This window comes from Watersipora subatra, chromosome 4 (genome assembly GCF_963576615.1).
Source record: "Watersipora subatra chromosome 4, tzWatSuba1.1, whole genome shotgun sequence".
Lineage (NCBI taxonomy): Eukaryota > Metazoa > Bryozoa > Gymnolaemata > Cheilostomatida > Watersiporidae > Watersipora > Watersipora subatra.
Window position 1 is genome coordinate 56,999,181 of NC_088711.1, and position 14,783 is coordinate 57,013,963.

The 14,783-nt window shown below is 36.3% G+C and overlaps 1 protein-coding gene across 1 annotated transcript in view; it reads right to left on the reverse strand.

Moving 5' to 3' along the window:
* LOC137395037 (glycosylphosphatidylinositol anchor attachment 1 protein-like) overlaps positions 1-13,108 on the reverse strand; it is a 14,424-nt gene extending 1,316 nt beyond the window's left edge. Inside the window, exons 1-9 of the mRNA XM_068081823.1 lie at positions 12,937-13,108; positions 11,296-11,380; positions 10,218-10,483; positions 9,342-9,452; positions 7,393-7,589; positions 5,746-5,864; positions 2,799-3,021; positions 1,910-2,044; positions 850-1,040 (exon numbers count right to left, since the gene is read on the reverse strand). Of these exons, the coding sequence (XP_067937924.1) occupies positions 850-1,040; positions 1,910-2,044; positions 2,799-3,021; positions 5,746-5,864; positions 7,393-7,589; positions 9,342-9,452; positions 10,218-10,483; positions 11,296-11,380; positions 12,937-13,108 (1,499 nt within the window). The remainder of the gene's footprint in view (positions 1-849; positions 1,041-1,909; positions 2,045-2,798; positions 3,022-5,745; positions 5,865-7,392; positions 7,590-9,341; positions 9,453-10,217; positions 10,484-11,295; positions 11,381-12,936) is intronic.
* Between the last annotated feature and the right edge of the window lie 1,675 nt (positions 13,109-14,783).

Genomic DNA, 14,783 nt, shown 5'->3' on the forward strand with positions numbered 1-14,783 from the left:
CAAAACACTATACAGTATGTATGTAGATCATGTTAGCTCAAAGTATGATATGTAGGTCATGCTAGCTGAAAACATGACATGATATGACCTACATAACGTGTTAGGTCGTGTTTTGAGAAGTAGGAAGTAGAGACTATGGGAAGTAGAAACCTACAGTTCAAGCACTGTCACTAGCTGCAGACGGTAAATTCAGTAGCTGAGCACCGTTCAACCTCTGCAAGGTGTCATAGACGAACCTTCCAAAAATGCATTGCGTAGGCAAAGGTCAGCACTTTCCAACTGGCATGCCCAGTGGCAGCAGCATTTTTGAGTTAAAATGATCATAATATTCCATAGCAGCCCAGCCATCTGATCATCACTAATGGAGTTTTATGTGAACATAAGCCGATGCGACAAACTTACTTTGAATAACAATAGCTACATGTAGAATATAGTATTCCTATTAATATCTATTGTATGCATGATACAAGAACAATCTACTCTAAAAAGTCTAACAAAACTTAATAGCAGCACTTGAAGAAACTTCGCACAGCTTCTATATACTGAGTGATAAGGAAAGGTGGATGAAATAGAGCAGATGAGGTGGTCTAGAAGTATTAACCCTATGACAATCTTTACTATAATAAAAGCGGTGTCCATCTGTCTAATAGCGTTAGGAAAAAATATTGACTCGCACGGGAATCGAACCCAGTGCTTCAGATCCATAGGCAAGCACACTATCACTACGCCTCTTGATCACCTTGGCCCTTGGTGCTCCACGAATTAGTTATGCGTATACTGATTTACACATGACGATCTTTCATGACGCACGGAATCGAACGTACTAGTTTGAACAAAGACGGAACTTACCCGACTATCGTCTTAAGGAGAATCATGGATGACATAAAACAGGCAAGACCACCTAGTAAGACAGCATCTACAGGCTGTAACTGACTGATCTCTCCTCCACCAAAGAGGGTTGGCGTGTGCAGCATGACATACCCGCACAAGTGACAACCTATGACAAGTGGCAAGAGCTGGTAGATTCCTTGCAGAATGCTCTGCAATAGAGAAAAATTGCTAAAGCAGATCAAAACATGTGAGAATTAAAATATGTACAATGTTCAGCAGGAATAATGAATTCTAGTATAAAAAGGGTAGCTCCACATATGTGAAGAAATGTCAATAAGTTGATCAAAATTATGAAAGTGTAGATACTTATGCTTTTACTTAAATACTTTTAAAATAATAATTAATAAAGTAAAAAATAATAAAATAAACAAAATATTGAAACATTACTGTTTATTTATCAAATGATTTTATACTTTCACCTTCATTAAGACTCCAAGCGCAAAACAGAGTCTTCTATTGGTAATTCATCAAGGAAAAGAAAGGCCATCACCATGGAGGTCAAACAAGATATTAATGAAAGTGTAGAGTAATTTATCCGGCATTTTCCGACTTACACCGAAAATTCGAGTTACACTGTATCTTAGGAGCGAATTATTGTCATAAGCCACAGACCCCTGTACATGTTTTTACTAGGACAGATGGGCATTGCAAACTAAGGTCCTCCTGTACATGATCTTATCAGGACAGATGGGCATTGGGAACTACGGTCCCCTGTACACGATCTTATCAGGACAGATGGGCCGAGGACTCCTGTACATGTTCTTACCAGGACAGATGTGCCGAGGACCCCTGTACATGTTCTTACCAGGACAGATGTGCATTGCGAACTAAGACTACAATGGCATAGTGTTGTTACTTTTACTATCTCCTTCATCAACCAAAAATCCAATATTGCGATCATAGTTATGTTACAGCTTATGCTACAGATAAAATAAAACTCTAAGGAGACACAAATCTATGACCTAGAATGCATTCTATAAATACTAGAGCTCAAGAGATGCTCCATAGATCTACTCACATCAGGTAGTCTCACAGTGCTTAAGGCCTCTTGAGTAAAATTACCATCCGCGGTGAAAGCTTGCTCCTGATTTGCTTTTAGTTTATCATTTCTGGTGGTCACATCATATGAGAACTTGTTCCACAATGCAATGGCGTATAGACAGAGGTCAAGATGAATAACAGAGTATTGACAAATACTGCAAATAAGTATACCTGTCTATACTAACTAAACATCTTTGAGAGCACGAAAAGGTGCAAGTTATGACTTTAATGTCAAGGTACAAGGTCATAGTGGTGCCATTTGATCTTAAAAACCTGTTTTTGTTTTATTACGTTCAACAGCGCATCTTTCACTTGTAACAAAAGAAAAATTATTCGGTTTCTCTCTTCGTAGTGTCGGTGGAAATTAAAAATGTGGGTTTACCTGTGCGCAACAAGAAGCTGTACAAAGGAGAACTATTTCTTCTATCATTTTAAAACAAGTGTCACTCATTCTAATAACTGACTGGCTATGATTCTCACAACTCTACTTCTATCTGAGGCCAAAACAATTGTTCCAGGATTGTAGAGAGTTCCTCAAGGCCGATTAAATGTGAACCCGTATCCTTGCTAACATCCATGACCCTAACCTAAGCACTAAAGTACAGTTCTCCTCAGCTACAGAAAAATCGCCGAGTGCTTGAGAGTTATAAAGTTGACTTTACAGGAGATTGTTTCTCCATACATGTGTTCCGAAGAAGCTAACAAGAAAGAGGTTTTTCCGCTTTTGCTGTCAAAGTTAGTGTGCCTTTGTTATTAAATGGCTTCATTGCCAATAACGTTGAAATGAAATTACAAGTGAGGGTAAAAATCGTCAGGGTCATGGTGATATCAGATTATTTTAAATTGTTGAAAAAATCAAAGGATATTTGAATTAGCGCTGCGGCGACCATCAGACCAAAGGGAGGCGTGTAGAGTCCAATAGAAATGTATCGGTAGGTGCAAGGCTGCAGGTAAAAGAAGAAAGACTGGTGAAACTTCTCCAGCAGGTTGTTAAAACACCTGAAAACACCTTCAATCAGTTGACCTGCATCCTCCAGCTTATTTCTAGTACCAGACTTCCCTCTTATAGTCAAGGAGTCTATCCGGTGCCTGGAAACAATTCAAGCATTGCAAGACAAATAGAATACACACTATCACAGTATTTCCTTACAGCCGATTTAAAAAGACAGTTTTTAGAGTCGATTCTTTAAAAAAATCACAATAATAAAATTTAATCTTTAATAATAAAAATTTCATCATGATTTAGTGGTTTGTAAAACGATTCGTAGTCTGAGGTTTGTGTGTCTCTGACGTTGACCAATAGAAGTTAATATAAAACAGTTAATGCTAATAAAATATATTACAAGCTAAACTGATATATTCCAAATGTATGACTTAAAAAATTGCAGTCCGCCATTGGTCACTCGGCAGCGCCAAGCCTAATTTAAAATGACCTGCTCCTATAATATGGACATGCAAAGATTTTAACTACTTTTTAATGGTTGTTGGCTCATTATTATATACGACCTATAACGTATTGAGCAGTAGAAACCCTCTTAATTCGTTCAAACTAATGAAACAGTCAGTCCTTCATTTGCACAGTGATAATCATACTTGAGGCTTTTTTGAAAGCTTACAAACAAATTATATATTTTATATAACGCATGATTGAGTCTATAATTAACTAATAATGTTTTTATACTACAAACACAAATATAAACTAATTCTACTTAAAGCATGTAGTTACATAATTTTTTAACATATATTTCAATACATCAGAGTCTTGGTTTTCGAATGAGCTATTGTTTGCCATGGTGAGACAGACATTGGTTGGTGTTTATAGGATTTCCCCAGAGCTCTACCGCAGAAATGTTCAATGGTATAGGCTCGAAAATTGTGATGTCACAATTTTCATATTTGGTGTTGTGTGCTCTTACCCTTATTTTATAGCTTACAGCTTATATTTATCAACTACGATAATGACACTAGTGGCAGGCGAAGGTAAGACAACCCAAGAGAACCAATGAAGATGACAAAGAAATCAGTGTCATTAGCTCTTTATGTACAGGTTATTTCTATGATAAATAACTCAGATTCCAAGCACCATACTATGTTTTCCCGATGATGTTATGTACTAGCCCTCTCTTTTTATTGTGATGTTGAGGGGGACGGCTGACACTAATTAATTTCAAGCATTGCTGATCTCGCATAACTGCCATTGACATATAGTCCTATAGCAACTGCAGGTCATAATTTAATCGATGTGATTTCATTACCTTTATCAACCAAAGTATATTTATTGAAGCATAATTAATTAACTCAGAACATGTGTTTGTATTGGTCCGCGTTAGCACAATCCCCGGGCATTGTTGATTATCTAGAATCCTACTTTAATATTAGCGCTCTCTGGGTTAAACGGCACCAATTGTCACAGAAAAGCGCAGCCTCAATGGCAGCGAAAGGGATCGACCACCTCAGGCTAAATAATAATTATGACATCACATTGTGGGAACTGCAAGTAAGTGTTTTTTTATTGCAGGACATACTTTTGACACACTGATTTTTATAGTTCTATTATTCTTTGTGTATTGAATATAGGCTCATTCGAAAGCCAAGACTTTGATGTATTGAACTATATAATAAAAAAATTATATAATTTATGTGCTTTAATTGATTTAACATAGCATTGTCATCTAGGTGTTATTGGTTGAAGGTTTACTTGCAATAAAATTCACATTACAGTTATTTGGTATCAAAAGATTCACCATGTCTTACTCTGCTGTGTTGTAGGTGCAAAATATGTGGAAATGTGATTACAAGCCCTTAAAAGCTCAAAAGAGAACAATTAATCGCAGCCATCCCAAAAACGCCTTAGATTGGAATCCCTCTCAAAAACGGCTCAAATGGAACGTAGTTGAACACGATGTGCTTCTGTTTACACTTTCATGCAATCTCATTCGTCGAAATATTTTCACAAATATACTTCATGCTTTCAATAAAACCACATCTATTGTTCTTATACGTGTATTTCATTTCATCATCATTGTAATGCTGTCATTTTGAGCACTGATATCTCAAAATCTAGCCTAAAATTAGTTTAATTTTTTAACCTTAGCTCGAAGGAGTGCGCATCATCCTCTGATAAACATGAGGAGCCTGTTGGTCACCTGTGATAGTTGACAGACGCTGCAGAAATTGTTCACGCCATTTGGCAAGAAGTATGGGTAACCCCGGTCAGATTACTACTAGATGATTAGACCAAGCTGAAACGAAACTGTAAAGCAGCGAGCATCTTTATTTGATAAGGGCTTTCCGGTAAAACCCGAAGTGTTTATCATAAGCTAGTTCTACAAGACGTTTTATATTGAGCCTTTTATTTCAGGTGATAACATCACGTGTCAAAAAAATAATCACGTCGAGTTGAGTATGTCATCAAAATAAAGGGATTCCAACCTACGGCGTTTTCATGATGGCTGCGATTAACTGTTCGTTTTTGGAGCTTTTAAGAGCTTGGAATCACATTTCCACATATTTTGCACCTACAACACAGCAGAGTAAGACATGGTTAATCTTTTGATACCAAATAACTGTAATGTGAATTTTGTTGTAAGTCAACCTTGAAGAATGTTCATCCTGGAATAAACTCACCACCTAAAAAAAACTTTAGAGAATGTAGATAAAAAAGTTACCAATCAATGCGAAAACTAAAATTGTTAACAAATCCAAAAAAAAATTTTTTAAAACCAGAGAGAAAAAACTGCTAAATTTATGCGAAAAATTAAAACTAAAAAAAATGAAAGGAGGTAAGCTGCCGGGAAGAGAGATGAAGCTGACCTAAGAAAGAGTCCGTGGTTGGCGCTCGCCATGCCAGTAGCCTGCTGTACCATCATGGTAAACATTGTGACCAGGTTGTACCGGACCATCTCTGTTACATCGTAGGTCCTGATGTCAGACTGTCATAGTGTAAAAACATGTAGCCAAAGATGACATGATTGACTTGTGACTGATAACTTTGCAAAATAATTAAGGATAAAATAGTGATAGAAACTTTATCCAATGATATTGCTGACTACCATTGCGTTTGAGGATGGTGGTAACAGGAGTTGGAAAATATCATGATTTTTAAAAATGATATTGTTTCAATTTCAATCATTTCTTTGATAAATTTGATTTAATCACTCACTTGTGCTCACGCAAATTGTCTGTGAATTGCATCACACATCAGAATGCTGGTGAACCCACTTTTCAGCCTTAATGATTTAATTTAATTTAAAAAATTCTTATATTCGTTGCATTCACATCCATGTAAAATCATAATTTGCAAAATACATGCAAATAAATGGAGTAGAGTTACTAGCAGTGACACTTTGAAACATACAGACACACTCTTCCTTGGTGTGATCGATGCAGTTGATCATGGGAAATATAAATACCAGCCTGTCAGTTTTTTAGCACCTAGCTGAGTTCTTATTTTCGAATGAATGAAGCTAACAGTGTAGTAAAGAGTTTAATATCGTGATATCATTTATTAAACAGAGTAGGGAAGGAAAACTACCAGTTACAGTTGTTACTGCTTTGATGTATACTAAATAAACTCATAGGTCTTAACTTTAAAGGTCTTCCTGTAGCATTTTAGTACACATGCAGTCAATTATCTCCATCATACATGGTAATTCTTGATAGAGGAGCATTTAAAGATTTTTTACACACATAAAAACAAGATTGTTTGCCAACAAAACATTGATTTTAGCAAAATTATGAAAAAAATTCATGAAAATCATGTTTTTTTCTTAACGATTTAAATCATTTGATGTTTCATGCAAAGCAAAGCTGATAAAAATACTTGAAAAAGCTCAGATGTTTAAATATTCTAGTCTCACTTAAATATGGAGGATCTTACCTACAAATACGAGTTTTAGTTTGAAAGCAATTGATAACCTGTGAAAAGACATAAGAAATGTGCAAAAGATATATATGACCAATCTGAAGACATAATCTTTAGTGATTGTTCCTGATCGGTAAAACATATTTCCTTGTACATTTATACATTTTGTAGCAAACGGTTTTCTTTCCTTATGATTTGAATAAAAGTTTTGAATTACAAATTTTTTTAAATAAAAGTTTATATTAACATGTCTTCTACTTGACATTTTGAAAAAAATTCAGGGTAGTTTCCTGTCTGCCAACAAATAATCGGACAGTGACTACAGAGAGCAGACGCCGTCCTCTATTCACGCATCCATACAACCTCAAGTCAACGACCATCCATCTGTGTACAGCTCTTCAAACTTCAGATAAGATGCTTTAAAATTACTTGAAGTTGAAAAACTACTTTTGTTGTCCTCTATTCAGGACAAGAGCTTATTGGCTAGTTTTATCATGCAGCCAATCAGCTGCAAACTATAAAATAGGTGACTGAACCCGCGCTAAATACAGCCATAGTGAGCTCAAAAGGTAGCCCGCCATGAGTTCAATACTCACCCTGCCATGAATTCGGCTCTCAATGCCCTGTTCTCTTGCTAGCCTGTGGACCACATTTGGCAGGTCAAGGTTGGGCATGTTTCCATTGATACCCTCAATTAAAACATCTACACCGTCAAAATTGAGGCTTTCAAACTCCAAGTTTACAGCGCCCTGTAAAAGGCCCCCTCTCGCCGGTAGTCTCCCAGGCTTGATGACTAAAATATATTATCCTGGTCTAAGCATAAAAAGGTAAAACTTCCCACAGTGTGTGCAGTCTATACCAGACAGCCTTATTGTGTTATTACTCTGTTATGATGTTACCCAATATTGATGATTGGTCAATCAAGAAAGAATAATGATATTCACAGATAACCAAAACAGCACGCAGTCTAAAAATTATCAAACTTAGAAACCAAACTGACAGCTCCAACGTCTAGCTTTTATGCCTTGAAGCAGTACATTAGGATAAAACAATGTGAGACAGATAATTAAAACTCTCCTTAGAAGTTATGTAAATGTTATATAAAGATCTGTTCTGTTGGTTCAACTGGCCCAATATCTTTATTATAGACACTTCCAGCATTACGCCATTCAACAGATGGCCACTGATACATTACCTACATGTAGTAATTTCTAAAACACAATATTTACTATAATAAGAGCCATGCCCTTTCATTCGTTCCTCAGACCATTCAAAGCCACACTGATAGTTTAAGAAAAAGATTGCAAGCAACGGGATTCAAACTCCCAACTTGTCGATTGGTAGACAAACGCTTTACCACTTGCACTAATCTATCACTTCACTCAACTCCGAAATAATTGTGCGGTTAATTACACCTGACGATCTCTCACGGCACATCAGACTGCCAGGGTACAAGTACATAATGACAACAACAAACATGGTGACAGCATTATCAAAGATTTTTGCTTTTGGTCTCATCCAGATGTAAATAGAACATTCTAGAAGAGAAGGAGGAGTGTCACTTTTGAGTTGCTCAAGTTGAACGGTAAGCAATCATGCTTTCACAAGTGATTGAAATGGTCAATATAGCCATATCACCTGTAGCAACTTTAATAACAAATCACATTTTAATGACACGTAAACATAAAACATTTTTGCATGGTTGATAACTAAATATCCAAGCTAAACTAATGCATGTTTGACAATAGAGAAGTGACAGACATATAGAACAGTTATAGACTAGTGAGTCTTCAATTTAATGAATATCGACTATCGAGGGATGGCGCTAATAGATGACATTAGGCTCCATTGACCTGCTGAGTGATATCACATGAAGATTAGTGTTTTGGCCTGTCAATTGTTAGTTGTGATGCTTGCACATAAAAAAAATTTTTAATTTTTGAAACAAGCCTTTTACGAGGCCATTAGTTTTGTCACAAACAAAACTACAGCTCAATCGCAAGCTGTTGTAGGTAAAAATATATTAAGGGTAGCGGCAAATCGAGCCTGATGAGCATCGCGGCATTGCCCATAAAAAATCTAAACTCAAGAGATCAGATGCTGATGAGGACTCAGCAATTGACTGCGTTGAGATGTCGAGGTATGACCTTGACATCATACCTCAATGACATATGACATCATACCGTCATACCTTGAATGTCTGGGTATGACTGTGTTGACATGTATTCTGGAAGGGTGACATGATGAAGGCCACACTGTCTTAACATTTTATGCGACTGATGCAAGTGAGGATTCGCATCACTTCTGCAGTTCAAATATAGTCAGATAATTTAACAATTGATTAGTCTGACAGAATGTCTTTTAGAATTCCTCCAGTTGGAATTTCCCGGTGTTTTCTTTAAACGTTTTCTCTCATTTATGCATAAAATATCTAAATGCCCGACCGATAATACAGATAATAACAACAGTAGTTAGCTGTATCTGCATGCTAGGCAGATCGACTGCACAGGGTACGTAGTTGTAATAAATAGATAAACACACTCACAAGGAAAAATGGAGGAGGTAACCTGAAGGTAGCCGTCAAGCCAAGCCTGTGTTCCTATCAGCTCGTGTTGGCTGAATAGAAATATCACATCTTTCGACCAATAATTTTTTCCTACAATTAAGCTCCCATTGGTGAAAACAAGTGTCATGACAGAGATTAAATCCATTTAAAAAAGAAATACAGACAAGTGAAAGGAGATAACTTTTCAAAATCTCAAAAACATAACTAATTGGCAAACATAACATTACTTGTGCAATCTAAACTAGGTTTGACAGCAACTTTATAATGTACATAACATAACCTAAACCCTCAAGCCTAAACCATGTATCACATCATGTGAAAACATCATTATAAAGTTAAGTTATAGTAGTTTGGTATACAGTGTCTAAGGAACTGGGCAGTGTCACCATGCGAACAGTATAATAGTACTTTGGTACACAGTGTCTAAGGAACTGGGCAGTGTCACCATATGAACAGTATAATAGTACTTTGGTACACAGTGTCTAAGAAACTGGGTAGAGCGTCACTATGTGAACAGTATAATAGTACTTTGGTACACAGTGTCTAAGGAACTGGGCAGTGTCACCATGCGAACAGTATAATAGTACTTTGGTACACAGTGTCTAAGGAACTGGGCAGTGTCACCATATGAACAGTATAATAGTACTTTGGTACACAGTGTCTAAGAAACTGGGTAGAGTGTCACTATGTGAACAGTATAATAGTACTTTGGTACACAGTGTCTAAGGAACTGGGCAGTGTCACTATGTGAACAGTATAATAGTACTTTGGTACACAATGTCTAAGAAACTGGGTAGAGTGTCACTATGTGAACTCGGTACTGCTGTACCAAGGAGCAAACATAACATTACTTACGTTTCATGTGTTTGGCAAGAGCAAGCATGAGAGCGACACTGCCGTCTGTGCGCCCGAGGCTTGTGGCTGACGGCCTGAGAGGGGTGCTCATCACCATAGACTCGGTGCTAGAGGCTCGGGGAGCTCTCAATATGGCGTATACATTCTCACCAGGCACTGTCTCGTTGTTCATAAGATTCATGGGATATGTAAACTCATAAGGCTGTGTGTGCACCTCTAGTCCAAGGGCTACTAACTCTTTCAATAGCCAGCTTGTAGGCACATCCCTGTAAGAGAAGTTGTCCGTGCCTACCGCACCTTTTACATATTCACAAACAACTCCCAGACGTTACTGGAAAACTCATGAGTCAATCATGTAGAAGCTGTACAGTAAGCAGATGAGCTAACATTAGATGATACATGGAACAACTGATATTTCAAGAAATTGAAAAAAAAAATTTTTTGATCCATCCATTCCTAAAAGTACATGAAACTGACTGGGACTCAAAATATCGTGTAAAGTGAATTGTTGACATTTCAATAATTTTTTTGAGATACGAGGAAAAATACGTGCTGAAATGACATGACTAGTTGCTATAGTTGATATCGGCTATTGCGTTCAAGTTACAGCGTTACTTGTCTCCCTTCTCCTGATCTCTTTGCAATTGTAAACATCATAATCGCACATTCGTTTGATCTGAGCATTTAAAGTTTTGTTGATTTTAATCTTGAAACATCCTGGCAATCAGATTACCTCAAACAACAAAAAAATAATAAATAATAGAAAAATACCGATACTTTCTGATAAAATCTACTGAAATTTTATGTAGGTTCATCTTTAAATATAAGATGAGGCTACAACAATGCTCAATAAAACCTGAGCATTGAAGTTTTCAGACGAGATACAACTCGTGTCTACCAATGTTACACCTTACTCAGAATGACTTTTTTATTAAGTTAACAAAAAGATCTTTTTGCAAATGATAAAACTGGCTGATATTTAATTATATATTTTGAACAGGCATACATGAATCTTAACTAACATAGAGTTATCAACCATAGAAAGAGAACTAGAGGATGACAATTTAGTAGCCCCAACCTGTCAGTCTTGCCTTTGAATTGTGCTTTGTAGTTATTAAAATACTCCTTCAGTCCACTTCCACCAAACTCAGCTCGGGCCAGCCCTACACGAATAGTGGCAAACAACTCCAATGAACAAGCGTAAACAAACAGTGAAAAACTGAGACAAATGGGTATCATAAAATCATATATTATATATCATACCCTAGGACACTTATATTTCGCTAGTATTTAGTTTCGTGAGTAGCACACAGAGTAAAATTTCGCTGCAACTTAATTTCGTGGCTCTGATGAGTGCGAAAATATATTGGTGTGAAAATAAATGCAGTGGAAAAAACATTACATTCCTCAGGTCCAGTTCACTAATAAGAAAAAAATTCAATTTGGGAATAGTTCGTATTTGTAAACCACAGGTTGAAGTGTGTGGGTGAGATCGACAATTCAATTTGATCACTTGCTGCCATTTGTTTCTTAGACTATCAATGACGTCTAGGTCCCTCCTGCCGTGACTTTCACACTCTAATCCCAAGAAGAAGAAAATAGATAGGTAACAACCAACTTCACAACCAAAACTGTATAACCCTTACGTTGCCATAAACGCATTTATGCGTTTTCTAGGGGTCACCGACATAAACGCATTTTCTGACTTTCTCAGCAATTGTTTGGTAACCTGATTTTATTATTTGTTGACCACATAACCCACGGTCTTTAAGTGTTTTATGAAATTGACTGTGTTGTCCGAAGATTTCTCTATAAAACCAGCCTAAAACAACGAAGCAATTTTAAACTTTTGTTTGAGAATTTCTAATCTAAAAACGAACATTTTTCTGTGAGTTCATTAACTACCCCGCGCGAGTCATAAAACAGGTAATTAGTTGTTGATGGCATAATAGCCAGTTTAGATTTTCGTGATTATACAGATAATTAAAGTAGAACTTAAAAAATACTGTATACATATCATAAAGCAATATCGGCAATTTCGGTAAAATGGCTGGCACTAGGCCGGTAACGAATTTGTACATGATTGGCAGTGAAAGAGATAATGTGGTTGGACCTGATGAGGGTTGATATTGTTTTTGGATGGTAATAAAATTCATCACTGCAATAATTATTCTTCAATTTTACGACTTCACCTACCAGACTTTCATTCTCACCAGTTAAAAATTCGGTGACTAACCTGATATTGCTTTGCCATGCTGCTCAGTTGGTGTATTAGCTATAATGAGTTTACCAGAAATTTCCCATTTATCCTAACCACAGACGAAAGTTGCCTGCATTTCTAATATTACGATTTTATTGTGGATATCAATGAACAAAGCTATTTAACTTCGCGTTTTGTTCGTTCGTTATGATAGTTTAGTTTCGCTCATTAAATTTTCGCGAAAGGATTACACCGCGAAAACGCGAAAGTTAGATGCCGCGAATACATAAGTGTCCTAGGGTAATACAATATTATTATTAATTTTTCCATAAAAAAAGTCGCTCCAAAAATTAATCAGTTTCCTTGCAATTGATTTTGTCATTTTAATAACTCAAGTCAATAGAATGATGAGTAATTAAACTATGAGGAAACCTGCTCCAGTTTGAAATAAAAAGATTATTTTCGAGTATATAAAAACATTAGCAAACTGAAAACAGAGTGGAGCTCATACTGCTTTACCTGGTAGAAGAGCATTTTCTGAAAAGTATACTCCTCCATTGAAGTCAGGATGGGCAAGGGCAAGAAACCAGATGAGACCACCCAGATACATGAATAGACTAACAACGTTGGCAAACCTTCCAATGAATGTGGACAGCTTAGATCTTGTGTGAGGGTTACTTAACAGTCCCATCTTCTTATCGGCAAAAGAAAAATTTTAGAACAATCAATTCTCCAAGAAACAAAATCAAACCTTTCTAGAGCTAGCTAAACCAATAACATTACAAGAAATGTTTCCTAACCAAAATTAAAATTTACCTAATAAAACAAAAAATCCTAATTTGAAAATCTTAGTGCATATCAGCATGCTATTAAACTTCAACAGCTTTTGCAATAGCTGATATTAGTTTAGCGCTGAAAAAAACCGTCATGAAAGACGGGACGTCTTTTTAGAGCTCTCTTAAACTTTTTGGAAAATTATACCCGTTTATCTTTTAATCTTACCTTCTTTTATTCGCTAACAAAACACACTCCATTTATTTGTTAAAGAATAGAGAAAGCATAATATTATTATGCTTTATTATTTATCTTGAGGTATTGACTGATGTTCTAAAAAAAGAATCAAGGAGATTGACCAACCAGAAGCTGAGATATAGCCAGCCAAACACAGGTCTACCAAAAAACATAAGTGTTTTGGTAATCCTCATATTAGCATCAATATATGAAGTATGAAATCGACTTGCGTGCCATTGGTCAACTAAGCCAACTAATGCGCTCTCCTATAACAATCACGGCGTTTTAATTGGTTTAATCCCTGGAAGTATAGAACAATCAAATTGGGCCTAACAATCATTGCTCTGAGAACTCTGAACCAGTCCCTCTGATGTGTAGATTAGTTTTAGAATGAAATAATTACATGCATCTATTATTTCGCAACATTTCGCTATCTTGCTAGTTCAGCTTAGTTTTGTTGTTCTCCACTTAGCTTCCCTATTCAGACTCATCTTTAGCGCTGTTCAGATTTTTTGAACTATAGCTAATAAATGGAATCAATTAAATCAATCATCAATCTCGGTTATCATTTGGAATTTTCTACAAATTATATTAGTTACATCATTTATTCTATACACAGTTATATTATTATTTTGTATAATATGCATTATAATTATTATATTAATCATAAAAAATAATCATGGATAAGATAATAGATAAATAGAAAAATCAAATCAAAAGTTATCGTTTTCTTTTTTTACAGCAAGAGCAGCACGGTCAAGTTATTCTTTTTAAACTTGTGGCTGTAGTGAACTTACAGTCTGTTAATAGTGACGATAACCATGAAAATCAACTGAATGCTGCAGTGGGTACACAGTAGAAAGATGATGAATGAACAAAAATTCACATTCCCATTTCTTATTCTAAATAAACTGCAAATCGCGGATATCGCATAATATAGACTATACACGCGCCGTTCGTTGAACAGAGGATTTTCGGAGCGTATCCGCGGAGATCGAGTTAAAATTTGAAGCACAATAGTCAAAATCTGCTCTTCTGTTCTGAAAAATCATGGCGAGGGGTTGTGGGCAACTGCCTTTACCACACAATGTTTACTTGATTTTCCTGAGAAACCAGAGCTAGTCTGTAAATTTTTTACTATCGCGAGAAGCGTTTCACATCTCGTAGCCTAAAACAATCAATATACGTAACGGCAGTAAGGGTGCGCAACTCCGGCACATGTCCAATAAGTCGATTTGATACGTCACAATTCTCGGGATTTTCGAAGGGTTTTTACTCTGATTCGTTATTAGGTAGACCTGTGTTTAGCTGGCTATATCTCAGCTTCTGGTGGGTCAATCTCCTTGATTATTTTT